The sequence below is a fragment of the Epinephelus moara genome, chromosome 4, assembly GCF_006386435.1.
Source record: "Epinephelus moara isolate mb chromosome 4, YSFRI_EMoa_1.0, whole genome shotgun sequence".
Taxonomy (NCBI): domain Eukaryota; kingdom Metazoa; phylum Chordata; class Actinopteri; order Perciformes; family Serranidae; genus Epinephelus; species Epinephelus moara.
Window position 1 is genome coordinate 8,438,967 of NC_065509.1, and position 27,203 is coordinate 8,466,169.

General features: G+C 41.0%; 2 protein-coding genes across 3 annotated transcripts in view; both read left to right on the forward strand.

Annotated features, from left to right (window-relative positions):
• Positions 1 to 474: 474 nt before the first annotated feature.
• On the forward strand, positions 475 to 12,951 carry smad5 (SMAD family member 5). Of its 2 annotated transcripts, none has more exons than XM_050042210.1 (7): positions 475 to 716; positions 4,988 to 5,942; positions 7,428 to 7,742; positions 8,972 to 9,079; positions 11,111 to 11,332; positions 11,438 to 11,694; positions 11,835 to 12,951. In XM_050042210.1, exons 2-7 carry the CDS (start codon positions 5,540 to 5,542, stop codon positions 11,976 to 11,978), a joined length of 1,449 nt encoding a protein of 482 aa, XP_049898167.1. In that variant the 5' UTR covers positions 475 to 716; positions 4,988 to 5,539; the 3' UTR covers positions 11,979 to 12,951. The 2 variants fall into 2 exon arrangements, with proteins under 2 accessions (XP_049898167.1, XP_049898165.1); XM_050042208.1 differs by lacking the exon at positions 475 to 716 and adding an exon at positions 1,089 to 1,248.
• A 3,885-nt stretch (positions 12,952 to 16,836) lies between these two features.
• syvn1 (synovial apoptosis inhibitor 1, synoviolin) overlaps positions 16,837 to 27,203 on the forward strand; it is an 11,714-nt gene continuing 1,347 nt past the window's right edge. The window contains exons 1-15 of the mRNA XM_050041620.1: positions 16,837 to 17,029; positions 19,855 to 20,006; positions 20,147 to 20,239; positions 20,370 to 20,522; positions 21,223 to 21,271; positions 21,948 to 22,051; positions 22,367 to 22,493; positions 23,053 to 23,152; positions 23,379 to 23,444; positions 23,792 to 23,908; positions 24,161 to 24,318; positions 25,555 to 25,701; positions 25,895 to 26,041; positions 26,508 to 26,691; positions 26,949 to 27,064. Of these exons, the coding sequence (XP_049897577.1) occupies positions 19,875 to 20,006; positions 20,147 to 20,239; positions 20,370 to 20,522; positions 21,223 to 21,271; positions 21,948 to 22,051; positions 22,367 to 22,493; positions 23,053 to 23,152; positions 23,379 to 23,444; positions 23,792 to 23,908; positions 24,161 to 24,318; positions 25,555 to 25,701; positions 25,895 to 26,041; positions 26,508 to 26,691; positions 26,949 to 27,064 (1,693 nt within the window). The 5' untranslated portion in view covers positions 16,837 to 17,029; positions 19,855 to 19,874. The remainder of the gene's footprint in view (positions 17,030 to 19,854; positions 20,007 to 20,146; positions 20,240 to 20,369; positions 20,523 to 21,222; positions 21,272 to 21,947; positions 22,052 to 22,366; positions 22,494 to 23,052; positions 23,153 to 23,378; positions 23,445 to 23,791; positions 23,909 to 24,160; positions 24,319 to 25,554; positions 25,702 to 25,894; positions 26,042 to 26,507; positions 26,692 to 26,948; positions 27,065 to 27,203) is intronic.

Sequence of the window (27,203 nt, forward strand, 5' to 3'; positions counted from 1 at the left end):
GGAAAGTTGTGAGAATTAATCTCAGTAAATTCCAAGTCTTGAAACGTTTGTTAATTGCACAAAGAGGCAAGTAGAAAGTGTTGAGTGTTGCAGTAAACTGGATTTTGTGGGCACTTTACATCTCAAAAATAATATTGCTTGTGAATAATAATTTTGATCTACAGAGAGATCACTTGTGAGAGTAAATTACCTTTAAAATGAACCAAAATGTTTGCATTTTCACTGTCAACTGAGGGTGTCAAGGCAGGAAACATATTGCTGAGCAAGAAATGGAGACCACTGAATGGAGGTCTGGGTTTGGCACTTTTCCACTTACATTACATATCTTCCTGCATGGGATGGAATCAAGAGAATAAAGTTTTATTAACAGTAAATTGGGATGTTGTAAATATGCCTTGAGCGGCCCCAAACTGGGTGTAGGTCGCCCACTAGTGGTTGAATATTGACAGCGCATTTCATTTGGAATCTGGAGACTGAATGAAGAATCCGCACTCCCAACACTATCCTGCCAGAGAGTAGCGGTTCGTCTCCGGAAATGGATGTGGAATAGTGATTATTAGTTTGTGTAGTTACAATTAAATGAACTAATAACACGAGGACAGTTGAAGCTCGGAACAACTCACTACAAAGGACAACAATACACAACGACCCGCAGTGCTCCAGACTGAGTGGAGCCAGCAACTTGTGAGACGTTCCAGAGCCGCAGCACGACCACCGTAAGAATCCCAACTTCATACACCGAAACATCTTAAACGTATTTAAAAACCCAAGTATTGGTGTTTGTTTTGTTATTAGGTTCAGCTGCTGTTGTTACGCTTGACGTTTATGATCATAATAATTCAGCTATAATTGTCAAAGGTGGCCAAAAGTTGTTCACTCGGAACATTCCCTATCTCTGCGCAAGAACAGCGAATTAATGTTTCGAAAGGTTAGCCGTAGAATACGCTGCTTTTAGAGAAAGAAATATAAAAGAGTTGTTATAGCTTATGTTATGGTCGTATGTTGAAGGGAAAGAGTGACTGCATTCTCCTCAGCCGTAACGCCAAAGCGAGCCCTAGTTTGTCAGTAAGCGGAGTGATATGCACTCCGCCTCTACAGTCTACTTGTGTCCAGGATCTGGAGGACATGGCACGGGGAGACGGAGGGAAGAACCCGTGGAAAACGAGAGAAAATCTTTAAGAGAGTAGGAACTGCAACCTAAACGTACCAAGAAAACATACTGTGATGGCTTGTGTGCATTGTTAACAGGTATGTGACTAAGCGACTATTTAGTTGTTTAATTTAAAGACTAGAAGTGAACTCCAGTGAGCTACATCAGCAGGGTACGCTGGGCAGAGGCTCGCCACTTTCCCTCGGAGGGCTGGGCTAACAGCTAGCATAGCATAGCATAGCCCCAGTTGTGAGAAGTTCAAAAAGTTTCTGGAATGGAGGAAGAGGAGGAAGGGTGAAGTAACTTCGGCTAACCGCTAAGAGGCACAAACTATAGCTCATTAAGTCCCATTTTAAGGATGAAACAATGTCCTGAAACGCTAGACTCTGACTGCATAGTGATAGTCGCTGTGAGGTGTCTGACTATAAGTTTTATGCTAAACAAGTTGTGTTCTGTAAACGTTAGCTAAGCTAGTTAGCAAATTCTCGAGATTACTTACATTAGCTTGCTACATACCAGGGTTAGCTAATGCCACTGAAATAATGGATTATCATATGACTGTGCGTATTTTCGTGGTACAGTTAAATAAGAGCAGCACTAAAAGCTATTTTTACTACTGTTTGGGGATTTGTGTAACGCTAGATCTTTGAGTCTCTTTTCTCTGTTTCTCTGGGTGGGGGGTGCTTACTACTCACCGAATCGTTCTTCCATATTGTCTGTTCCCTGTACTTCACACTTGTCAAGCATTTCAGGCAGACTCACACAGTAAAGCAAAGTATTGTTTCCTTTTTTTTAGTGTTACATGTTCTGTAGACTTTGTTAACACGCCACGGCCTAACTTATTAGTTGAACTCAGAAGAGACCAGGCTGTGATTAACAACTGCTTATGCAAGCTTGTGATTTTTGTCGTGTAGGGACTGTTCGTCATTTATTTATTTATTTATGGGGAGATGGACTTGGTGTAGAGGAGGGGCGTACAAATATTGATATTGACATTGTATTAATTTTAACTGCATTTTTAAAAAAAAAAAAGAAAACAAGCTGCACGTTTTTCCTGTGAAAATATCATAGCCAGAAACTGTAAAAACAAAATTTATTGGAGATTTTCAATTTCCCTGAGATCCTTGGACACATCAAGTGTGACAAATGCTTCTGTCAGAGAAAAACATAACTAAGTCTGAGCATAAGATAGATTCATTAAAATCACTCAATTCTATGTCTCTATATGCATGACATGTGGGAAAATAGGTTTTTTTAACCCCAGGATTCTGTCTTCAACTAGACTTAAAACATCTGTATGGGTAAGTTATAAAAATCTAATAATTAATTCCTGGTGGAGGGAGGGTCATGCATTTTTCTCCCATCACTCAGGGAAGCTCAAGAAAAATATTTGTAGCATTGGGGAGGGTTAAGGGGGAAAAATAAAGTTAAATGCCAGCCACCCTTCTCTAATAAATAAAAAACAGTCCCATACCACTTCCAGTTTGCTTGTTTTCCAGTTTGCATGGAGCTGTTTTGAGTTTTAGAAAAAGCTTTAGATAAGTATTGATTCTCAGTATGAATTATATCCCATGGTTTACAAAAACAGACTCCTGGTATGACATTATCTTAAGTTGAATGTATCCTGTAGCTTGAGCTGGTAAAATACATAAGCTTTGTACATGGAAAATAAAAAATGTATTATCTCTCAATTGACCAAAGCTGTGATTGAACAATATACCATTTTTGAGAATTCTAGAAACAGCATTTTATGTCACACAAAATATGATGGTCATACTCTTTGTTGTATATTTATATCACCCATATGCTCAGGAATTCTTTAGAGGAACTACTGATCATTTTTGTAAGACCCTGTTTAATCATGGTCGCAGTTAATTTAGGCAATGATCAGTAAATCAGGGATATGTGGCCTTGTGAAAGTATGTTCGGTCAGCAGTGATTTGATTGTTAGCCTTTTGATGTCTTTGATGGTGAAAACACAAAGAGCTATCAGTGTGAAATGTTATCAGCTTTGTAGAGATGATCAGCTTTATCTGAAGGGTTAGCCATTCAGGTGCAAATCACCTTTTACAGTTGTCCTTTCAGGCAGGTTATATCTACGACATGTTCCTCAAACAATAGCTTCTGCTCGTGGCAGGAAGATTGGGCATGTCCTCATGTTGAAATCTGTTATTTTGCATTGCTCACCTTTGACATGAACTGATAAATCACTGCTGATCCAAAAGAAGCCTAGCTGCATCAAAATTTCTGACTGAACAGGCTGTGTGGAAACAGCTGCTGGGACTCAGTCTGGTGAATGTCAGAAAAACTGCCTACATGATCTACTTTAGGAGGTTTCCCTCCGCTTTCATGTGCATGGAGAACAATGAGTAGTGGAAGTGGGTGCAGTGCTGTTGGACAGCTGTGTGCTGGAAGGGAGGGATCGGGGCAGAGATGGGATGAGGGAGGAAGCAGCTCTTTGTGGTCACATCCTTTTTGACTAAGGCCAGTTTCACAAGCTCCCAAACAGCTGCTGCTGCTGCAGGCTACATGTGTTTGACTGTCTGTTTGCTGGGGCTGCATGATATGAGCAGAAGTGTCAGACATCACAGCATTTTATTAGTGTAGTGGTGTGTCAGGAAGATGGTTTGAAACACTCAGTATCTTTGCATTAGAAGGTGGAAACAGTAGTTTGTTGGGTGATGATTGGAGACATCCTGAAGCAGTATAATATTTTTTTAAGGTGGTGATTCATTATTCATTTTTTGTGACTCACAATTGTGGAATGCGGAGATTGCTGAAAGATACTTTTAATCATGATTCATATTACGTCAGTAATGGTAAAGTATAATAAATGAAAGGAGATATATTCATTTATTTATTTCTCAGAGTTTAATTTTATTTAAAGATTGATAATTTTATTTTCCTGTCTGTTGGCAAACAAACCCAGCAATACGTTGTCTCTTTACAAATAAGCATTTCCACAACTGTACCTATTAATTAATAGGACTATACCTTGATTTTTTTTTTTTTAAATGTACTGCTCGCACATCTGTGGGCAGATTCAGTCTTCTCAGTGAAAATGAAAGAAACTACACAAGTAAAAATGTTGCTTCAGTCCTCATGTGATGCTGGGCAAAAATATGTATTCTAGTCTTTATGTCAATTTTATGACGGGATAAACGTCTTTTACCCTGATCATCCCACGCACCTGAACTGTTTCTCTTTAATTCACTGATTAATTGCAGTTTAACTAACTTTATGTTTGGAAGTATCCATTCCACAATTTGACACTGCAGCATTATACATTGCTGAATAGATATAGTTATCTTCTTTTTATTCATTTAATTAGCCTTTTCATAACAATAAAACAAACACACACAATGTAAATATAGTAATTTTTAATTTTATTTTATTGTTTTAGATGTTGTCTGGTAGACCATCTTGCTAACTTTACATCATGGTTGTGGCAATTTGTTTGGCTGTAAGAGTGTTTCTTCCCATGTTTGTCTTTTCATATGTATGATTGTAAGTTCTACATGAAACACCTATCAGATAATTGCATCATCCAAGTTTCAGCAAGACTGAGTCACTTTATGGAAATGATGTGTCAGATCAAAAAGGGGACAAAGGGTTTTTTTGATCATCCTGTTTGTCACATGCCCTGCTGAGGTATATATATATATATATATATATATATATATATATATATATATATATAAAGAGAGAGAGAGATAGAGAGAGAGAGAGTTTAATTGTGATATTATTTCCAAATGTGAGGAATATTTGCTTGTCTTTCTATGTAAATGAATGTGTTCCTGAGCTTTACATGCGTTTGCTCTCTTTTCTGTTTTGCAGAAGGCCGGTGGAGTAGAACACTAACTTTGCACTGGTTGGAGAAGTCAGTCCACAGAGGAGCTGGGATTTCTTGTAAGGAGTGTGTCTTCCTCATTTCTTAGCCTGTCGTCTTCCTCCAGTAAGACCTGCTGCAGCGTGTCAGTTCTACAGAAGTCCTGATCTCAGCTCCTGCAGCCTGCATCCCCTCCCTCCATCAGTGGTGGTGACCCAACTCCGGACAGCTTGCTGCAGGGCCCTTCCTGAGCAGCAGCAGCTGCGTCCTGCTTGCTGACTCCCCTCCCTCCCCTGCTTCCTGTCCTTGGTCAGACAAGGCGAAAGCCTCCTCTCCCCTACCCCACCCCTCATCTCTGTTGGCCTCTCATACTTTCATAGACACACAGTCACATTCACACACACTTAAGTGGTTTCTCTTGTTGACCACACAGCCCAACACTGTTTTAGGCTACTAACACTAGCTGGAGATCAGCAGAGGGCTTTTAGACCCCCTTGGTCTCCCTGGAGTGAGGAGCCATCACAGAAATCCTCCCTTTTACCTACTCTGCAGCATCCAGCATGACCTCAATGTCCAGTCTTTTCTCCTTCACAAGCCCAGCAGTCAAACGCCTGCTCGGCTGGAAGCAGGGAGATGAGGAGGAGAAATGGGCAGAAAAGGCAGTGGATGCCCTTGTGAAAAAGCTCAAGAAGAAGAAAGGTGCCATGGAGGACCTGGAGAAAGCGCTAAGCTGCCCCGGGCAGCCCAGCAAGTGTGTTACCATTCCAAGATCACTGGACGGCCGGCTACAGGTTTCCCACAGGAAAGGTCTGCCTCACGTAATCTACTGCAGAGTGTGGCGCTGGCCAGACCTCCAGTCCCACCACGAGCTCAAGCCCCTGGAGGTGTGCGAGTACCCGTTTGGCTCCAAACAGAAGGAGGTCTGCATCAACCCATATCACTACAAGCGAGTGGAGAGTCCTGGTAAGTACTCACGCTTTCTCTGAATAGGGTAGTTGAAGAATAAGGATTGGCTTCAGGTTGTTTTTTTAATACTGGAATGTTGATGTTAAACATATACTCCTACCTTTTTTATTTCTCCTAAAAATATTTAATTGATCCTCTCTAGATATGTAATTAAAATGGCACAAGTGTTTCAGTTCACATTACCATTCCAAATTTGGAAAAAAGGTATTCAATAAAGCACAGTCATTTCCAAATCTGTTTATTTGTAATGTAAAATACAAGATTAGCCCAGTGTGGAGCTGTGCACATCCCTTAGCTAGAGCTCTGAGTAAACTGTAGAGCTGGTAAACAAATCCACAGAGGTCAGGAGGCTGTCATGACACGGGCCTGTTCCACCCGCCCCCTCCATTTCACAGAAAATCAATATCACTAGCTCTTTTGGAGTCTTATTAGATTATATGCCTCAGGCACTCCAGATGGGTGTGGCATCAGAGAGTGGCTTACTAAATGCATAAACCACTCAGACTAAACTCCCAGCACTTTCTCATCACCACTGCTTCTCTCCCCTTCTTTCTCTCTATCTCTCTCTCTCTTTCTGTCTGTCATTGACATACCATGTCACATACACTCATGGATGACCCTGAGAGGACAGTCTTTCTGACATTAGGTTGGTTTGGGATTGCCAGCTCACTATTTACCAATTCAAGGATATGGATCACGTGTCGGTCATCAGGGACTGCACATCATATCATTTAAAGCAAAACGCACTGTGTAGTTTGAAGGGACAGCCTTGGAGCCATGACGCTTTAAGTCACTACGAAGATGATAATCAAGGCAAGGGGAAATGCACTCTATCCTCTTGACAAAGTTGGAAATGAAAATAAATGTGGACGACTTCTGAGGTTATATCTTTACCAAGGTCTTAAGTGGCTTGTGAGGAAGGGAGAATGCTTGTTGTTTGGCAGTGTTCTGTGTTTTATGTTAGACTGTTTTAACACGTGTATTTTTTTGTTTCACAAAACAAAGAGCTGCTGCTGATAGTGGATGTGTACAAAACTTATACAAAATTTGATGAAAGTAATATGATAAGAAAATTGTGAGGAGCCCTTTTCAACATTTTTTTGACATTTTCTGAGTCATAAGGTAAATAAAATAAATGATTATAATAGTTGCCGCCCTAGTGTTACACATCAGGGTGCACCACAACTACTTTTCCAAGAGCATGCCCATCAAGGTCTTCTCTTTCAACACTGGCTGCATTTCGTTGTTAGTAATGGAAAGGATACATTATTAACAAGGGATGCATTTAAGCACAATAAAAGCCATACTTCAAATAGGTTTTCTGGTTAAAGACGTGTGTGGTAGAAATGAGCCCCTTACATTTAAAGATCAGATAGTTCTCTGTACAGTAAGAAAGTAACCTTCTCTCTCTGTCTGTGTGCTTCATTCATTTATAATGCCCAACTAATTTTCCTCCCCTGCATGCTTTGTTCCACCATCCAGTGCTCCCTCCTGTCCTGGTACCGCGGCACAGCGAGTTCAACCCCCAGCACAGCTTGCTGGTACAGTTCCGAAACCTCACCCACAACGAGCCGCACATGCCCCTGAATGCCACCTTTCCAGAGTCCTTCCAGCAGCCACACAGCGGGGGCGGTAGCAGCAGCGGGGGTGGTGGTGGCGGCGGAGGAGGAGGTGGAGGCGGAGGCGGTTCTTTTCCCATCTCTCCCAACTCTCCGTATCCCCCGTCTCCAGCCAGCAGTGGTACTTATCCAAACTCTCCTGCCAGCTCGGGGCCTTCCAGTCCATTCCAGCTTCCAGGTACGCCAAATATACTCATGTACCTGACCCTGGGCAAGATGCCAAACTATTGTTTTTCTTGGTTGTCGCTGTCAAGTAGCCAAGAAGAGGCTAACTGCTAATAAACACGAGTCTCTGGTGATCTTTGTTTTTTCTAAGATGTGTAATGCAAGGAGAAAATCTTTTCATAGGGTTGTTTACAACTGAGTGACATGAGAGTTTTACCAGAGATCCATGTAAATCAGTTTTAATATGTATATCATTAAAATAAAACTTCCAGTCTGGGGACATTTTGGGTTCAGCACATTAAAACATCGACTTGTTGAATAGAATTACATTTTTCTAATCACTGATAGTTTTAACTGGTGCATGATGTACTTCATCTGTTTGCATGGAAAAATGCTTTTAACGGTACTCTAACCAGGTCAAGTTATTATATTCATCCAAATCAAGCTACACCCCTAAATGAGAACAAAGGAAATGCCAGCTAAGCAGTGTCCACCAGAGCCAGGGCTGCTGGCTGCTGTCAAGGCACTAACTCAGTGGACTAGGCAGCTTTTCTGTCTCATTGTTACAGACTGGAGACAGAACAGATGCATGTATCATGAGGAAATATTCACATATATACACATTCCTTGCTGTCGTGTACTGTTGTACATTGTCCTGATATGCAGGAGAAATACTGTTTGACTATTAGGATTGTACTTGTGTTTCAGTGTGTGTGGATGTTACCACCGCTTGTGTGTGTGTGTGTGTGTGTGTGTGTGTCTGGTGACCAGTGCTGTATTCTGGTCCAGTCCAGATCTGCTGACACATCCGGTGGCTGCAGGCAGTCAGGCAGAAAAAGTTTTTAATGGCAATTTAGGATTTTGGGATTTGAGCTTTATTTGTGCTGAAAAGCCCCAGTGGTTATTGTGTACACTCACAAGCATCATAATCATTGAAATGTCCTCACTGTCATCTAAGTGGGGGTTTACGGCATTGTTTTTTCCTGTGTGTCTCAATATGGGCTGGGAAAGCTCATATTGCATCTCTGTCGGGAATGGGTTAGCATGTGGCTTAGCAAGTGAGGGATATGTGAAATCTGACACCATTTCCGGGGTACAGATCCTGTGATGATTGTCCGAGTCTAGGGAGGTGTGTGTGTGGGTGTGGGTGTGGGTGTGGGTGTGGGTGTGTGTGTGTGTGTGTGTGTTTGCCAGCAGCAACAACTGGTCTCATCCTCACTAACTGCTCTCTTAATGTCTCAGCTGACACCCCACCCCCAGCCTACATGCCCCCTGACGAGCAGCTGGGCCAGGAGAGCCAGTCCATGGAAACAAGCAGCAGCCTGGTGCCACAGAACATGGCCAGGGGAGGTGAGGAGTGTACACATTTAGAATAACAATAGCACTACATCAATAGAAATACAGAGTACACAACTGTGAAAGGATGAAATATAAACCAAGTACCGTTTGATGGTTTATAAGTCCAAGATGCTGCACAGCAGATTACAGAATACTTGAGGGACAATCTGACTACTCTGGAAAATTGATGTCAAAATTTTCCCCTCTGTCTCGACATGTTTGTACGTGTCTCTGAATGGTGGGCACTACCCATGACAATGCATAGCTGCAAAATGAAAGCCAGGAGTGGCTTTTCACTGGACTGCCCTATTTCATTTTTCTTGTGCTGCAGTCTTCTGCCACTGTATTCACACTGCACTGCTGCAGTGTCACTGAAGTTAATGAATGAACATTAGGGGTGTAACAGTACACAAAAGTCACGGTTTGGTTCATACTCCACTTTAAGAGTGACGGTTCAGGGGAAAAAATAATGGGGGAAAAAATGTTTAAGGATGTGTTTCTTTTTATTTGTTTTGAATCAACAGTAGTGCAAGTGACAAAGACAGACAAAATCCTCCTGCTGAGGACTGGAGTAACATTTTACCCCGACAACTTTGGAAAACTATGTCCATCGTAAAAATAGGGACACACAAACACTTCTGTATTACACTGTACAAACACTGCCAAAAAGCAACAGGTCACAACAGGTTATAAAACTGAAAATGATCCTCTCTGATATCAAATTGAAAATATCAAAATGCATAGATGTATCAAAAAATGAAACGTGCATCATGAGAAGTGTTTCCATTTGGTCTACCTTAGCTTTAATTAAATATTCAAAGCACTCAAAACATTTAGCATCCCAGTGATAAGCACATCTGGGTGACGTTGTTGAATGTGCCTGAGTATGCTTGATGCGTTTCCTGTCACATTGTCGACACACCATCCTCGTCTTGCACAAAGCTCTCTCTATAACTGTTGTAGCTGACCGGGAACCTGCATGCAGGACTTCAGCACTTACCCTTTCATTTGCACTCCCCATAGTTGAGTGACTGGCACAGCAATCAGCTTGTTGTATTAATTTCAGCACATGTTGCTAACAGCGTACAGCTTCGGGTGTGTTCCAGGCAGAACTTGTGCTCATTAACTTGAGTTTCTCATGGGGCATCCTCTAGCTTATCTGGTAGAGTGTGCGGCCCATATAAACTGAGTTGTTACAGTAGCTCGTGCTCGATTCTGACCTGTGGCCCTTTGCTGCATGTCTTTGCCCTTCTCTCTCTCATCTTTCCTGTTAATCAATTTATAATTAAAAGACAATGATGCCCAAAAATAATCTTTAAAAAAAACAACCTTGGTTTCTCATTATGTGCATCAATCTACACCATGTGTATTCTGAGTGCTGCTGCATGCACCTTGCCTTGACTTCCTTACTGTGACGATTCGAAATTAATACGTGAACCATCAACAGCCCTAGTGAGCATCATTTGGAATGAACATGCTGTTGTCTTGATAAACATTTGGTGATTTTTATGTCTGAAAGTTTGTATGATTGAGAATATCCTCAGCACACTTTTGCCCCTGATATGAGGCCTTTAATGTTGAATATTTGTCTGATCAAATACTGTTTTAATTTTAGTTTTTACCCATATTACAATTTTGATGACTTATACCTCTACATTAAAAAATACAGTTTGACTACATAATTCTTTTCCTAAGTGGTTTCTATAATTAGTTTTTTGTCTATACTACAGCAATACAGAAAATGGATAGAAGTTTAAAGGGAAAAAAAATAGTTGAGTGATTTAGTGTCCCAATACTCTTCACAGAGCTTTATATGTGTTAAGGTAGCTGGTAGACGTGTGCACACTAGTAACAGTGTGCACATATTGACAGCTCACACACCCACACTGCCTGAATCTATTCCCCCTAACTATAAACTTAATGCTTTGTGCAATACATCTTCATCAATGTCATATGCCCTCAGAAGATTTGGGTGTGTGATGATGTCATCAGCCAATTTATGACTCACCTGTTTTTTTTCTGATCTGTTGTGCAATTTCCCAGATGTGCAACCAGTGGAGTACGAGGAGCCGAGCCACTGGTGCTCTATTGTCTACTATGAACTCAACAATCGTGTAGGTGAAGCTTACCACGCCTCGTCAACCAGCGTGCTGGTGGACGGCTTCACCGACCCTTCAAACAACAAGAACCGCTTCTGCCTCGGATTGCTGTCCAACGTCAACCGCAACTCGACCATCGAGAACACCCGCAGACACATCGGCAAAGGTACGTCTAACAGTCACACGAAACAGAGGAGGCAGGTCAATGAGGTGTTTATTGTGTTCTTGCAGAGTGGTTTGAATGTCCTGAACATCTGTCTCTGTCAACTAGGAGTGCACCTGTACTACGTGGGAGGGGAAGTGTACGCAGAGTGCCTCAGTGACACCAGCATTTTTGTCCAGAGCCGTAACTGTAATTACCACCACGGCTTCCACCCCACCACTGTCTGCAAGATCCCCAGTGGATGCAGCCTCAAGATTTTCAACAACCAGGAGTTTGCTCAGCTTCTGGCCCAGTCGGTCAACCACGGCTTTGAGGCCGTCTATGAGCTTACCAAGATGTGTACCATTAGGATGAGCTTTGTCAAGGTAAGGCATTCATCAGCTAAGTAGAAGACAGGAGAGGACACAAAGCTGATAGAGTTATACATGTCTCACCCTTTCTTTTAACCAGAGGCAGACATCACCCTAATCAGTGTCATTGTTAACTTTGTCCTTCCTCCTCACAGGGCTGGGGAGCTGAATATCACCGACAGGACGTCACCAGCACCCCCTGCTGGATCGAGGTGCACCTGCATGGGCCGCTCCAGTGGCTGGACAAGGTGCTAACACAAATGGGTTCGCCTCTCAACCCAATCTCCTCTGTGTCCTAATGATGGACTTATGGGAGCTTGGGGGAGCCTTTCTACTTTTTTTTTTTTTTTTTGGTTTTACTTTCCTGTTCTCCCCCCTCAGTGATTTATAATTTAAGGTGGTCTTAATGGCTGAACTGTTTACACTTAACTTTGGGAAGGGATATTAAACTCTGGCTGGAAATTCAACAACAGCTACAGCCGGAATGAGTTGTTGAAACAGAGTAACGTTACAAGCAGATACCTGGAGAAAGAGAGGAATAAGGAATGCCCAAGGAGCAGTAACAACATGGACACACTACTGTTTGACAATGCTACAACACCTGCAAGAATTGAGGGCTCCATTGTCAAGCTTGAATCTGTCAAATGTTAATTTTTGCATCAAGTTTTTATTGTTTTTCTCAAATGTTTTTATTTCTCTGTATGTGTAGTTTTTAATGTAGCAGAACTGTTTCACTACTCTGCCTTATGTCCGACAGACAAAATTGGAATTTTACCGAACACTTTTCTTACATTGTTGTCTCAACGTCAGATATTTACAATTAAGATATAGACACAACTATGTTTACCATTAGGCTCAGATATAACAAATGCTTTCTTTTTATAGTCTCTACTGCTAGAAATGAACACTGAGCTACTGCCTTATAAGAAGGTCATGTATGCCAACCTGATAGTTTTTGATATGGGAGATCAATCACTGAAAAAGTATAACATGCCATAAGCTAACAACATTGTGAATGTTACATCTATTGCAATAGAAGTAGTCATTTATGATATAATCAGACAATGGACATCATCATTATTGATTCTTGTTTGTACTCGCGAGTTCAAGTAAGAGTGACTGTATTTTCCATACTCACCGTATTAACAATATTGTGCACTCATGGATTTTGTGGAGGCATATTAAATTTTGGCGTGGGTACCAAGGCATTATGTTGTTAGATAATTGACTTCATTAGCTCAATGAAATAAACAGGTTATTTGGTAACAGTGATTGTTTGATTATTTTGTCTGTTTCTTTTTTACATTTTATAAATACCTGACAAGGTGCAAATGGAAACTACATCTTACTGTACACGGAGAGTGTGGCAATGTGTTGAATCATTATCAACAGTAAAAATAATCATACCAGGAATACGTACATAATAATTTGTTCTGTTAATGAAAGACTAATAGTAGATTTTCAACACTTGACTGCCTAGTTTTCTCCATTGGATATTGGTCCAGCTATGATTATACTTGTTTGAATAGCTGGTATTATGTGCAGATGTTAATACAATCAAAACATTCATCAGTTTTAAAATGTCTTATCATTGCTATGGCAAACCTACAAAAGCAGCACAGCAAACACGGACAGCAATAGGGAATTTCAATGACTGAAATAAATTAAGCTGTCAGCTTATTTGTTTGCTGTAAAGCTGTCTGAGTATCTAAATCTACTGTGGCACACAAATAATATTGTACTTTATGATGTTAAAATAAATATTTAAATGAAAACCAATTTACTGGTTGCAATGGAAAACTCAATCAAGAAAGGCAAAACAGACATCTCTGCTTGTCAGGACTGAGTAAAAGTTCATATTTAAATTAAATGATCCTGCTGTGTGTGGATTATAAATTGTCACTTGTCTTTAATTAATGATAGACCAAGTGATCAGTTGTATTCTTTGAACTATTTTTTAAAATCATACACGTACAAAACAGCCTAACTGCAAGATGCCATAATGGTGTGTGTGCTCTGGGGTGAGATTTGAACTATAATAGAGCTAACCAATACTGTAATTGTGATTTTATCCTTTGAACTTTAACCTTTGCACTCACAAGGAATGTGACTTGGTTATGATGTAGTGCTTAACATTTAAACTGCAAAAAACAACTATAAAATAGAATTAAGAAAATGTACAGTTAAATGTGAAACATGCACGATGTAATAATGTGAAAGTTCACAGTGTAATATTGGTATAAGGATATGTGCAACAGGGGTGATAGTAATGACAGTAGGGTGTGCATTTAAGAGAAACTATGCCCCTTTTCAAAATTCACATTATTTCTATGGTCTAAGACAGTCCAAAAATATAGTAGTATATATATAGTAGTAGTATAGTAAACATGAACAAAGAGTGCCAAAACTCACTTTTGTGATGTCAATTTGTGATGGTGTTCCCCTTTAATGTAATGTTAGGAGTGTGTCAGGGTAGGAGTCTGAGTCAGAGGTCGCAGGACTTGTTGATGAGGCAGGCTGCAGTTGAAAGGTCGCAGGACTTGTTGATGAGGCAGGCTGCAGTTGAAAAGAAACTATTTTTGGGACGTGAGGTTTTGGTCCTCATGGACCACAGCCTCCTGCCAGAGGGGAGTGTTTCATGGAGCTTGTGTCTGGGGTGGGATGGGTCATTCACAATCTTTCCTGCTCACCTCTGGGTCCGGGAATCGTACAAGTCATGGAGGGACGGCAGACTGCAGCCAGTAACCCTCTCAGCAGAACGAATGATATGCTGCAGTCTACCTTTGGTCCGGTGATGGAGGAGTTAAGGATGGACTTGATGATGCCAGTGTAGAAGTGCACCATCACCGACTTTTGCAGGTTGAATTTCTTCAGCTGCTGCAGGACATGCATAATCTTGTGTGCTTTATGATGAGGGAGCTGAAGGAGCCCAGGAAGCAGAAGGACTCCAAATTGTTGACTGAGGGTGATGGTGGCAGGTGGGACTGCATTCTTCCATCTCCACTGTCTTCAGAGCAGTGAGCTCCACACTGTTTTGGCTGCACCACTTCACCAGTTGGTCAGTCTGGCACTGGGCAGATTCATCCCCGCTGGAGATGAATCCAATGAGGGTGGTGTCGTCCGCAGGATATTTACAGACTAGTGACTGGAGGTGCAGCCATTAATGTGCTTTTTTTTTTTTTTTGACATTGGTTGCATATCGTTTTAATGGGGTTTTTTTCTCCTAATAATATGTTAAGGCCATTAACATTGAATGTTTTCTTTTTAAACTTCTTTTTAGCTGAGAAGTGATCCTAATCTAAATATAAAACGTGCATTTCAGACAGCCACATTTGGAGCTAGGGTTAGCTTTGCTGGATTAGCAAATGATTTGCTGCAGTCTGTAGCTTGTAGGGGTGATAGACACTACTCTCAAATAGTTCGTCTCCTATCTCTCAAACAGACAGTTTGCCATTATGCACTACGGAGTACCTCAAGGCTCTGTCCTAGGTCCTCTTCTATTCTATAATAACATGCTTCCTCTGGGCAGAGAAATATTCAATCATAAAATCTCTTTCCATTGTCATGCTGATGACACTCAACTCTTATGTGTCTATAAAACCAGAATCCCCAACAGACAGACCTCTTTAAAAGATATCTAAGTGATATCAAGTGTTGGATGTCTAATAACTTCCTTTAACTCAATGAAGAAAAATCAGGAATAATATTATTTGGGCCACTAAACATTTCAGTCTTCAATGACACATTTCCTAATTTAAGTCCAGTGCTAGATATCAAAGAGTTATCTTTTTTTTTTTTTTTTTTTTTTTAGATTTTTTTTGGGCATTTTGCCTTTAATGGAAAGGAAAGCCAAGTGTGAAGGGGGGAGAGAGAAGGGGGATGACATGCAGCAAAGGGCCACAGACTGGACTTGAACCTGGGCCGCTGCGGCAACAGCCTTGTACATGGGGCGCCTGCTCTACCCACTAAGCCACCGTCGCCCCTCAAAGAGTTATCTTTGATTCCAGTTTGAACAATCATGATCTCTATTATTCTCTAAATTTGAGAAATTTAATCATGCCTTTATTTTCCCTAAAATTGACCGCTGTATTTCACTCTTTACCTGCCTAACCAATACAGCATGCTCATGCCCTCAGATTGTACAAATTGCTGCAGCAAGACTGATAAGTGGGTTCAAAAAAGATCACAAAGCCCCCATTTTAGCATCCTGCACTGGCTTCCTGTTAACTTCAGGATTTATTTTAAGGTTTTACTCATTACTTTTAAGGCACTACATGACCTAAGACCAGCATACATCTGTGAACTGTTATGGCTTCATCTAAGTGCACGTAATCTAAGATCATCCGGAAAAAAAAAAAAATCTAACAGTCCCTCAATCTAGAGTTACAACTAAAGAGCTGTGCTTTTGCTGTCAGGGCCACAAAGCTCTGGGATAGCTCTATAAATAAAGTTATTATTAAATGAAGTTATTATTAACTGAAGAAGCCTTTGGATGAAATGCAAAGTGTCTTCAAGACTGAAACAAATCCAGTTGCCCTTGATTTAACACTCCTGGATCTGCTAAATTAAGACCTATTGTTATTTTAATGAATACCCCAGCCTTTGGAAACTCTCTCTTCATTTACATTGTTGATGAAAAACAGTTTCTGGTGGAAAGACCAAACCATAACCCATCAGATATTGAATTACAACCTCTAGTAGCTAGCATTATCAGTGACACAAACTTTAATTTCTTAGTCTGAAACTCATCACTAGCAAGTGCTTTGAAATCACAGCGGGATAATTCCTACTTTAAACATACTTTTAACATATTTTAGACATATTTCATTTAGCCTCTTGCGTAGTTCACAATATCCTAATATTTCTGCCAGTTATTTTCTGCCTGTGCAGTATTCCCTCACTAACCAGCCTGACAACTTCCTATTGGTCCACGTTGGTATTACCGTAACTCTCCTAAAAGGTGGGTCACCTAATATTTACAAATACAATACGACACATTGTATAAAACGTGCGATTAAATGCAAACATCAATTAATTAAGTATGTAAGGCAAAGTCTCTTTCTAACTGCTTTTACACCAAGCACATGAGAGAAAACAGACAATGTGTCAGTGATGCTTGAAATTCCTCTTGCGTCAAATTGCCTTACAGCCGGAAGTGAGGTGGCTCCCAAGGAGCAAGCCAAAGATAAACACGTAGCCAGACGAATAGGGGCGAGCATTATAAATATTATAGAGAGGCTACCGTGAAACGATTGAAATGGAGTAGTTGCTAAGGTTATAGGGATTTTACCAGGCAAGGAGACGTCCGTCAAATTAACCAAGGAGCAAGTCTTCCGCACACGTCGAGTTGGTGAGTCCCGCAGAGTACTGACAGCTGTAACGTTACCTGCTAGCTAGCTAACGTTAGCTAACACTAGCTAACTAACCTAATTACCTGTCTTTGACAGTTGACTAGGTGGTCTCTGGAATGAAGTAACGCTACTTGTACAAAAATGTATGTATTCAGCTTTCTTAGTAGTATGTAGCTAGCTTACTAGCTGTGGTAAGTTTCTCTTTATCTTTGAAAGGTCTCACAGGGTTGGTCGGATTTTTGAGACTTCATTTTACCTTGTTAGCATTGATGTTAGCGAGCTAAAAGAGCTGCTTCCTCTCATGGGAAGCATATGTTGGTGTTTAGCTATATAATTTTAAGTGGAAATAAGGGATAAGCTAGTTTATTATGTTGCATTCAGTGTGACAACTGTAGCACAGGAGGGAGTGATTCAATCGATGCAATAGTGGGAGTGTACCTCAGCATCTGTGCAGGTGGATATGAAATAAAGCAAGCAATAGTTTAATTTGGAACATTTTACCTATTTAAAAATGTAAATGTATGATGCAGTGTTGTGTTGTCTGGCCTAATAAAAGATCAGTAATCACATTTACTTAATACTTCAGCTGTGACTTGGAGATATATTATAATGTAATGCTGTATGAGTTCATATATCAGGTCAAAAAAAGTGGGAACATAATATTCTACAAAGAGATATTTTCCCTTGACGTCCTAGTAAGTAAAGCTCATTAAAATGTACTATTCGGATTGCTAATTTTAAAGGGTGATAGGATTGAGATTTGGGTTCTTAATACTTTTGCTCACCTGGCAAGTTTACAGCTCTTTGTTTTACCCAGATCTTATTCAAACAACCTTTAAGGCCTTCTTTTAGTTACCCATGTGTAGTTCACACTTGACAACAAGTGTGGCTAATATAAAACCCTGGAGGAAATCTCTACAGTTTCTTTGAACCAAAGGGCAACAGTAACCATGTTGACTCCTGCAAATGTACTATCCCAGTCAGTAACAAATTTATTGCTTTCTTCTGAACTGTAATGTGTCTAGTGGAGCCAATCATCTAAGTTTTGAAAATGCTACTTTCCATTCTTGAGATTTTCACATGTGCTGTCAAAATTACATCAGTGTCGTCTGAGATATGGACATGATTCATACATGGCCAGAGTAATGTAGGTGTTGGCCCAACAGTTTCATTTTAGAAAAATCCACATAGGTTGGTGAGATACTTTATTTCTTCAGGTTTTCTCAAAATTCAGCCATCGGTCCAAGAAATCTTCCTCTCTGCCAATCCACTGCCCTCACCTAGATTTCATTATCAGAGTACTGGGCTGTTTTAGTTTATAAGACTGCATTGTAGGGCTTGCCCAAATTGATAATGATATTGCTGCAACGTTGTTAACCATTGCTGCTTTCACAAAATATTTACGCAATGAGATTTTTCATTTAAAAAAAAAAAGTTGGTAAAGACAAATAATATAAAGTCAGTTAGTTTAGAAAATTACAACACTTTACTGTAATGCAACCTTTATAAACAGAAGAGACAACACTTAAGACATTACAACATCCAAAGTCTATCTAGTCTCATATCATGATATCGATGTATTATCGGTATCTTGCCCAGCACTAGTATAGTGTGCTGTTCACATAGATTGTAGAAATAATGGCTGTAGCTCCATTTTATTTTCTGTAGTTTGGTTTGTTTTGAAGCCTTAAATTTGGCATTATGGCCATCGCCATGTTGTTGTTTTTGGAGCCAGAAGTTACCATATGTGGGCGAGAGGCTGGTGCTGTGGAGGAGTGAGGGTTCTGACTGAGAAGCCGAGGACACTATTGGCAGACAGCCTGTCACTCAAAGTGGCCCGCCCTCAGTTCTGCATAACTTTAAGCCTTAATAAATGTAAACCTGAGTTACTTTATCTTTTAAGCTGTGGATGCACTCCAAATGTTGATAACCATGAAATGTGTTTTTCAGTTAAAGTGTCAGCTCTCTGTGATTTGTGACGCAAACTTGAGCAAGACGAGGTCATTGTCAATTCCATTACAGCAAACCTACACTCTTCAATGCAGCTTCATCCAAATATCCCATAAACCCTTAAATATCAAAATTTACAGTATATCTTTTGATTACTGTGTTTAAACATCCTGAAAGGTTGGGCTTGCTTGGATGAGAGGCACCATTCATAAACTGAGCGAGAGGGAGCACATGATGGGATGAGATGATTTTTCAAAAGCTATCTCTATTGATCGATGACCACCAGAGCTGCAATGTTTAGTCGAATAATCTATTAGTCAATTAATCTCCAACTATTTCATTTTTCAAGCAAAAGCGTCAAACATTTGGTGGTTCAGGCTTCTTGATTGTGACAATTTGCTGCCTTTGTTAGCCATGTATGATAGTTAATGAAGAGCCTTTGGGTTTTGGACTGTTGGTTGGACAAATGATGCAATTTCAAGATGTCACTTTGGGATGTGCATTTATTTATGAGCATTTGTGAGAATTTATTCACAACTTTATGACATTTTATAGACTTAACAATCAGTTAATTGTCAAAATAATCATCAGATGAATCAATTACAATAATCATTAGTTGCAGGCAGCTCTAATGACCACATAGTTTGCAAAGCAGATTTCCAGGTTGTCAAGGCTTTGTGACCACATGTTTTATATTTGCAGATAATTTGTAAAGCAATCTGTCTGAGTAAAATGAACACAGCAGAGAGATGTCTGACCAAAATGATCCAGCAAAGTGCTACCCCCTTTATTTACATGCCACTCTGCTCCATTAGTCAGCTTTCACTTTCAACAACCTTCTTCTTTTGTCCCTTCATCTGTTTCCTCACCATAGTATCTGTAGCTGAGTCCAAAATGGTGCGAGCAGCCTTGGTGACTGCCACCAGTCTGGCGCTGACTGGGGCTGTGGTGGTGCACGCTTACCTCCTCAAACACCAATTCTACCCAACTGTGGTCTACCTCACCAAGAGCAGTCCCAGCATGGCGGTAAGAGCAAAGCTAAAGTGAAGTTTGGTTTTAGTTATTTAGATATTGTACCCGTAGTAATATCTTTAAGAGTGATAATATGTCCTCAAAGGCCATGTCGGCAACATTGTGACTAATCCGCTTTTGGTTTCTGGTATCAGGTGTTGTACATTCAGGCCTTTGTGTTGGTGTTTCTGCTGGGAAAGTTCATGAGGAAGGTCTTCTTTGGACAGCTAAGGGCTGCAGAGATGGAGGTAGAGTCCTTTTTTTTATATCCATGACTCGCTTGACTCATTGTGACCAACATTTACTTTCATATGTAATGGTCTCAGTTGTAAATGACAGCAGTGTATTTAACAGGCGTCTTTGTTTATATACATTTAGCATCTGATTGAGCGCTCCTGGTACGCTGTGACCGAGACGTGCCTGGCATTCACTGTGTTCAGGGACGACTTCTCCCCTCGCTTCGTCGCCCTCTTCACACTCCTGCTCTTCCTCAAGTGCTTCCACTGGCTGGCTGAAGACCGGGTGGACTTTGTGAGTGATGAGAGAGAAACAACTTCCTGATCCTGCATAGTACACAGTGTACTTAATCCACTGTGTCCGTATGCAGTACATTGTTAAAGGTAGAAAGGAAGCATGGGACAGATGGTGTGTGGCATACCAGAGTTGCACAAACAATGTTATCTGATATTGTGCGACTTATAATTCAGTTACAAATTTAGTATAAATGGGCCCTTACTGTGACACACTGTGAGCTGATAAGTGCTGCAAGGGGTGATAGCCACTTTTTAGCAGCTGCCCTTTTAAGACAGACTTTAGAATTCAACAGTGGGGTGTTTACTGACGTATTTTAGAACAAAACATGAATGTCTCTACAGCTTGTGTGAACCACAGACCTTCATTTAGGCATCTAACCAAAAACCCATTCAAAAAACCCATTGACTTCAAGATGAGGCAACCGGAAGTGCGAAAATGCTAACTCATTTCCAGGTTGGTGGAGAGGATTTTAGTGTGAGAGGCTTTATCAAACTGCTATTACTAGATAGCACTCAGCTGAATATCAAACAAACTGTAATATGTGACAGGTTTCTGTACTCCTGTAATGATGTTGGCAATCACATATACCAAGGTGATACAGGATCATAGTTGATTATTCAGTGATAAGATAGACACAAGTGACTGCACATGTTTTAAGTAACGTCTATATAATGTTTATTTTTGTGTTTTCTTTCAGATGGAACGTAGTCCAAACATATCCTGGATTTTTCACTTCAGAGTGTTATGTAAGTACACGTTATCAGCCCATCAGAAATCGTTCTTCCACCCTTCTGTGTTGGCTTTTTTTTATCTTTGACTTCTGTCTCTATCTCTTTCTGCTGTATTGACTCTGCTTATGAAACAAGTCTTGAGGCTAAATGAAACTGTATGCAAATCATTGCTATTGGCACACAAGGCCAGGTGCAGCTCCACAAAGCTCCACGTAAAAGTCCACATATCTGATGTGACAAATCTATAAATTTACCCCTGAACCTTACACTGTGTTTTTATTTTATACTTGCACCTACCTGTTGGGAAAATCCTATATAAGACCCACCTCTGCACGGGACCACATAATAATACTTACCTTAACTTACCTCATAGAATCTGTTTAAAAATTGTTTAGAAATTATTTTGAAAAGGTCTTAAAAAGCATTAAAGTTAAGTGTCAACATCGTGGTTAAGCACACGCACACAGTAAGATAACTCATCAATTTTCATACCACAGTATACCTTGAAACGAGTATACCGCTACAACCCTACATGGAGTCTATTTATCTGGGGATAGATTTAAGAAGTTCAGTATAGATATTACAATGTACTTGTTTATTTTGGGCAGAAACAAAGGTATTGTTTTCTCCTGCTTGTAGATGCTGCAGCCTCCTCACAGATGTGTTATTCAGTATTCTTTATTTCCTGCAGCTCTCATGGGACTGCTGGCTGTCCTGGACTTCCTGTTTGTCAACCATGCCTGTCACAGCATCATTACCCGAGGAGCCTCAGTCCAGCTTGTTTTTGGATTTGAGGTTTGTAATACTTAAGTTGAAGCTGAGGTTTAGCTCTGTGTTTTTACCTGTAAAAAGGCTTATTTAACGCACCCTTGGTTATTTAAAATCAAAAAGGAAATGGCATAAAATATGCAACAATAATATAAGATTTAAAAAGAAACATGTTGGAAATGAAACCTCTCATTGCTTCACTATTTGCTCTTATTTTAGTCCTTTTCATACCTTGTTCTCGTGTCACCACACAGTTGCAACAGATAGCATTTGCTAATATACACACACAGTAAAGGACACAGATGTTCTCAATAGGATATGTCCTCTCTGTATGCCCCTCAGTATGCCATCCTGCTGACCATGGTGCTGACAACCTTCATTAAGTACCTTCTGCACACTATTGACCTGCAGAGTGAGAATCCCTGGGACAACAAGGCCGTCTATATGCTCTACACAGAGCTCTTCACAGGTACTGTGTTTAGCCGTAGTTCAAAATATGATGCTGGGCTATTATTTTTCTCTGCTAGTCAGTCTGGCTTTCCACGCTGCATTCTCTTAGCCCAGGGCTAACATGCATATTTGCTGAGAGTTGACCCTGGGCTAACCTGGCCCCTTTTCACACACAATACCCTGTTAACCGAGGGTAAACCTAAGCCTGGGACTATATGACTCACACTGCACTTCTACTAGCCCTGGATTAAATGTCAGTCTGAACACCTTACTCATGTTAACATTCTTAAATTCTGTTGTTAACTTACTTACATTTAACACTGGCAACTTTGAACCCCAGGTAAAGTCCATTTTCAGGTGCTAACCCTACCCTGGAGCAGGGCCAGGAAGCCCTGGGCTAGTGGGTTAGCCCACTTTGAATGTGTCAGGATTATGCCAGTGTGAATACTTTCTTAGCACCAGACTAATGGCTCCCTTAGCCCAAGTCTAAGTGTAGTGTGAAAAGGGCTTGTGTGAGTGCAGTTCAAGACAAAACAGTGGCAGCCATACTCAAATATTCGCTGATGTTTTTATTCCAGGTTTCATCAAAGTGCTCCTGTACATTGCCTTCATGACCATCATGATAAAGGTCCACACCTTCCCCCTGTTTGCCATTCGGCCCATGTATCTGGCTATGAGGTGAGCAGTTGTGTGGTGGTCAGAAGGTTTATTATGTTTTGACTTCTCACATAGGTCTAAATATTCTGAAAATGTAAGGAATAAGAGTTTTGATGACATTTCATACTTGAAGTGACACATACATGATACCTTTTACACAAACAAATATAATTTTGAGTTACTGGATATTATTTGATTAATATTTGAGGCATGTTTTGAGTTAAATATTGTTTTGTTTTTTTCTCAGGCAGTTCAAGAAAGCTGTTACAGATGCTATAATGTCTCGGAGAGCCATTCGCAACATGAACACACTGTGAGTTATCTTTAGCCTTTCCTGATTGCCCTGTGTTGTATGTGTGAAAATCATCATTTCCCAGTGCATCTCCCTTATTGATTTTATATATTAAAAAGACAAAACATGGTCAAGTGGTATCATATACATCAGTATATTCTAGGTGTTGTGTATGTGCACATTTTGTAACCTCCTCTGTCAGGACAGTATTCAGTGATGCTGGTATTCTTTAGTCGGGGGTATCTACAACTGGACGATACATCTAGACATGTTGTGCAGGCCTGAATAAAACTTTTGCAAACAAGGTATCTGGCCACAAACTTCATTTTTTAAAATTAATTTCTCTTCTATTGTTTGCCTGTGTTCAGATACCCTGATGCTACTCCTGAAGATCTGCAGGCCTCTGACAACGTCTGTATCATCTGTCGAGAGGAAATGGTCACTGGAGCCAAGAAACTACCTTGTAATCACATTTTCCATTCCAGGTAAGTCCTGTGGTCAACGGCCTGACTCAGCAGGAAAGATTATAGACTGCAAACAAACAAAACAGCATAGATGTCGGAATCAGTCAGCATCTACAGGAGCTGATTACACACACAGTTCCTGTATTTAAACAGTCTGGCAACTTAAACATGACTTAGAACAATAACTTTTGGTTTTGTTGTTGTGTTTAAATGTTGCTATGTGTTTGTTTACAGAGTACTTCAAATACTGTCATCCTACATTTCTCCCCACAGCTGCCTGCGCTCCTGGTTTCAGAGGCAGCAGACCTGCCCAACCTGTCGCATGGACGTCCTCCGTGCATCCAATAACAATCAGACTCCAGCCCCTGCCCAGGCCCCGCCCCCTGCTCCTGCGGCCCCTGCTAACGCCCCCGCAGCCCCACCCGCCAATGGTGAGAGTTAAAACCAGTACACAGGAACACAAAACCCCTGCCTTCCTGTTTGTAGCAGCACCACATGACCCCCAGCTACACCTAAATTTTTGGCAGGGCAGAACGCATGTCAAGTGGGTGACCTCAGCTGTGAAACAGCCGCTGTACAAGAGGAAACTAGAGCAGAGAAATGCTTTGTGCAACACTGAACATTCCAATACCTGAGAGTACATTTACCTGTTCCGCAGTACCTTTTATATGAATGTTTGCATTCATGAGCAGAGTTTTTGGTGACCATAAGATAAGTGTGTAGAAAAATTAGACATACCGTGTAAAAAATTAATACAGTATTAAAAATAAGGTTCACCTATCTCCTGAGTGTTGGAGATATCAACCATAGAGATGTCTGCCTTCTCTCCAGTATAATGGAACTAGATGGCACTCGGCTTGTGGTGCATAAAAAGCTTGAAAAATACATTTACAAAACTATTACAGGAACTATACTCGCCAACTGTATCACCTTGCACAAAGATACATGCATCTACTCAATACTGCCAGCACCACTAAGATAGCCATCATTACAGTCATGTTTACATGCCACACTCTCCTACATGACACTGATCACAACAAGGTCTGTGGATCATCTTGAGTAACCAGGTCATGATTTCTGGAACGAGACATTGCTCTTGAGACATTGCATAATGTTTTGTGCAGAACATTGTGATGTACAGTGAAGCTGACCTTTGACCTTTTGGTTAAAGGTCAGCTTCACTATTCAACGTCATATCTCAGGAACAGACGGGGAGACATTTGGTCAGATACTGAAATGCTCACACTCATCGTGGGTGTCCACCTTGAAGCTGTGCTGATTGTACAGATCTGTGTTGTCGGCGGAAGATGTGTGTGAAGCATCCATGTTTTCACAGACATGGATGTAAACTTTAAGAGAAACTTGACTGGTGTGCAGAGGCATACAACCGCGGGGTGGTAATTCTAGTTTAATTGGGGGGTGAACAGTCCCTAGAAAGTCTCACCTTTTTTAAATCACTCCCTTTAACTTTTGAGAAACTATCCCAGAAATCTTGGTTCAGTATGTTTTTCAGTCCAACTTTCCTTGTGTAATCAACAAGTAGTCTTGTCTGTCATGTTTACCCCTTCACAGAGAACATTAATTATGTTGATAATCATCCTCTGGTAAATACATATTTGGACCCTTTCCCAGCATTAGTATCTCATTTGTTCTGTTTCCCTCTCCAGTGGCTCCAGGCATGTTACCTGGCTTTCCTCCTGGCGTCTTCCCCTTCTGGGGTCCCTTCCCTGCAGTGCCTCCCCCTGCTGCAGCAGCTGCAGCTCCTGGTCCCACTGAAGCTCCACAGGGCAGCACAGAGGCCACACAGGCAGCTGGTAAGGATAACTCCTGCTCTCATGCAACGCATTATCAACTCCAATTTACCACACCACAAAACAGAAAAAAGATAATCAAACCCAGAGTATCTAAAACAGATTGCTAACTTCATGTCTTGTGTTATTGTTTTACTTTACCTTATACCCTGGGATAGCTTTACATTTACCCAACATGTTGTGTTTGTTTCATCAGGTACCAGCCAGCCCACCTCATCGACCGCAGAGGCAGCTGCAGGCACTGCTGCTCCAGGATCAGCAATCCCAGGCTTCCCCTTCTCCTTCCCCCCTCCGCCCTTCCCCACTGCACCGTGGCTGCCCATGCCACCACCTCCTCCCTTTGGTAAGCACACACACTCTATATACTAAGATGGCGGTCATGTTGCTTCTCTATGAGAATAGAAATAATAAGATGTGTAATTAGATGCATTTGGGTGAGTCATGTGGATGATCATATTGTCTTACTTCTCTTTTGAGCCTCTTGTTTAAGGAAGTGTTGAGCATTTCCATAGCAACATACTGTCCAGACACACTATGTGAAAGTTCCTGGCATTCCCCACATGTACAACACTTTTTTTAGTGTCAAAATGCATCACATCTGTTCAAAGTTGTCAAGAACAAGATTGTACGAACAATCGTGAATAAAACAATTGAAATAAAATTTTGCCAAAGTGTTACACATATGTTTCTCATACATATATTCTCCGTTCTTTGAGAGCTTACTTAGTGCCCACATCTAAGCTGTTGTAGCTATGTTGAAGTTTGTTGCACCTGGACCGGTCTGTCTTAATTCCTCTCCTCTTATCCAGTGTCGTCAATGCCTCCTCCTCCTCCGTCTCTGTCCCGGCTGTCAGAGGAGGAGCTGAGGGAGTTGGAGGCGGAGGGTCGGCGGGGCCTGGAGGCCAGGCTCCAGTGTCTCCAGAACATTCACACTCTGCTGGACGCCGCCATGCTCAACATCCACCACTACCTCAGCACGGTCGCCACACTCACGTAATTGAGCCTTCTTTAGTTGAAGTTGCATGTTCCCAAATTTAGACAAATTAAGAGTGAATTGGTATAAATGCAGCGAGCCTAGTCTGTTGCTGTTTCCTGATTAATAAGATAATTGACTGAGTTTACTTTAATGTGAGTAATACAGTCAAAATTTACCAGTTTAAAAAGACTGAAACAGAAGAGCTTAGAATTGACCTAAAATGTAATTTTCAGTTGAATGCCTCATTGTCCTTCTGCTGCTGTGTTCTCCACAGTCCTCCTCGGGCTGAGGGCAGCACTGGAGAAGCCAGTGGGACAAACAGCAGTGCTTCACCTCCTGCAGCTGGCAGTAGCACAGACAGTCCCAGCAAGGAGAAGGACTCTTCCAGCTGTAAGTAAACTGACATTTCACATCAACTATAAAAGACTAGTCCATACCCATTGGTAGCTTTGTCACCTTCTACCTATGCCAATCCTCAGTGCCTATGTGCAGTTTCACATAGATTGACCACGTCAGTGAGTAGAAAAAC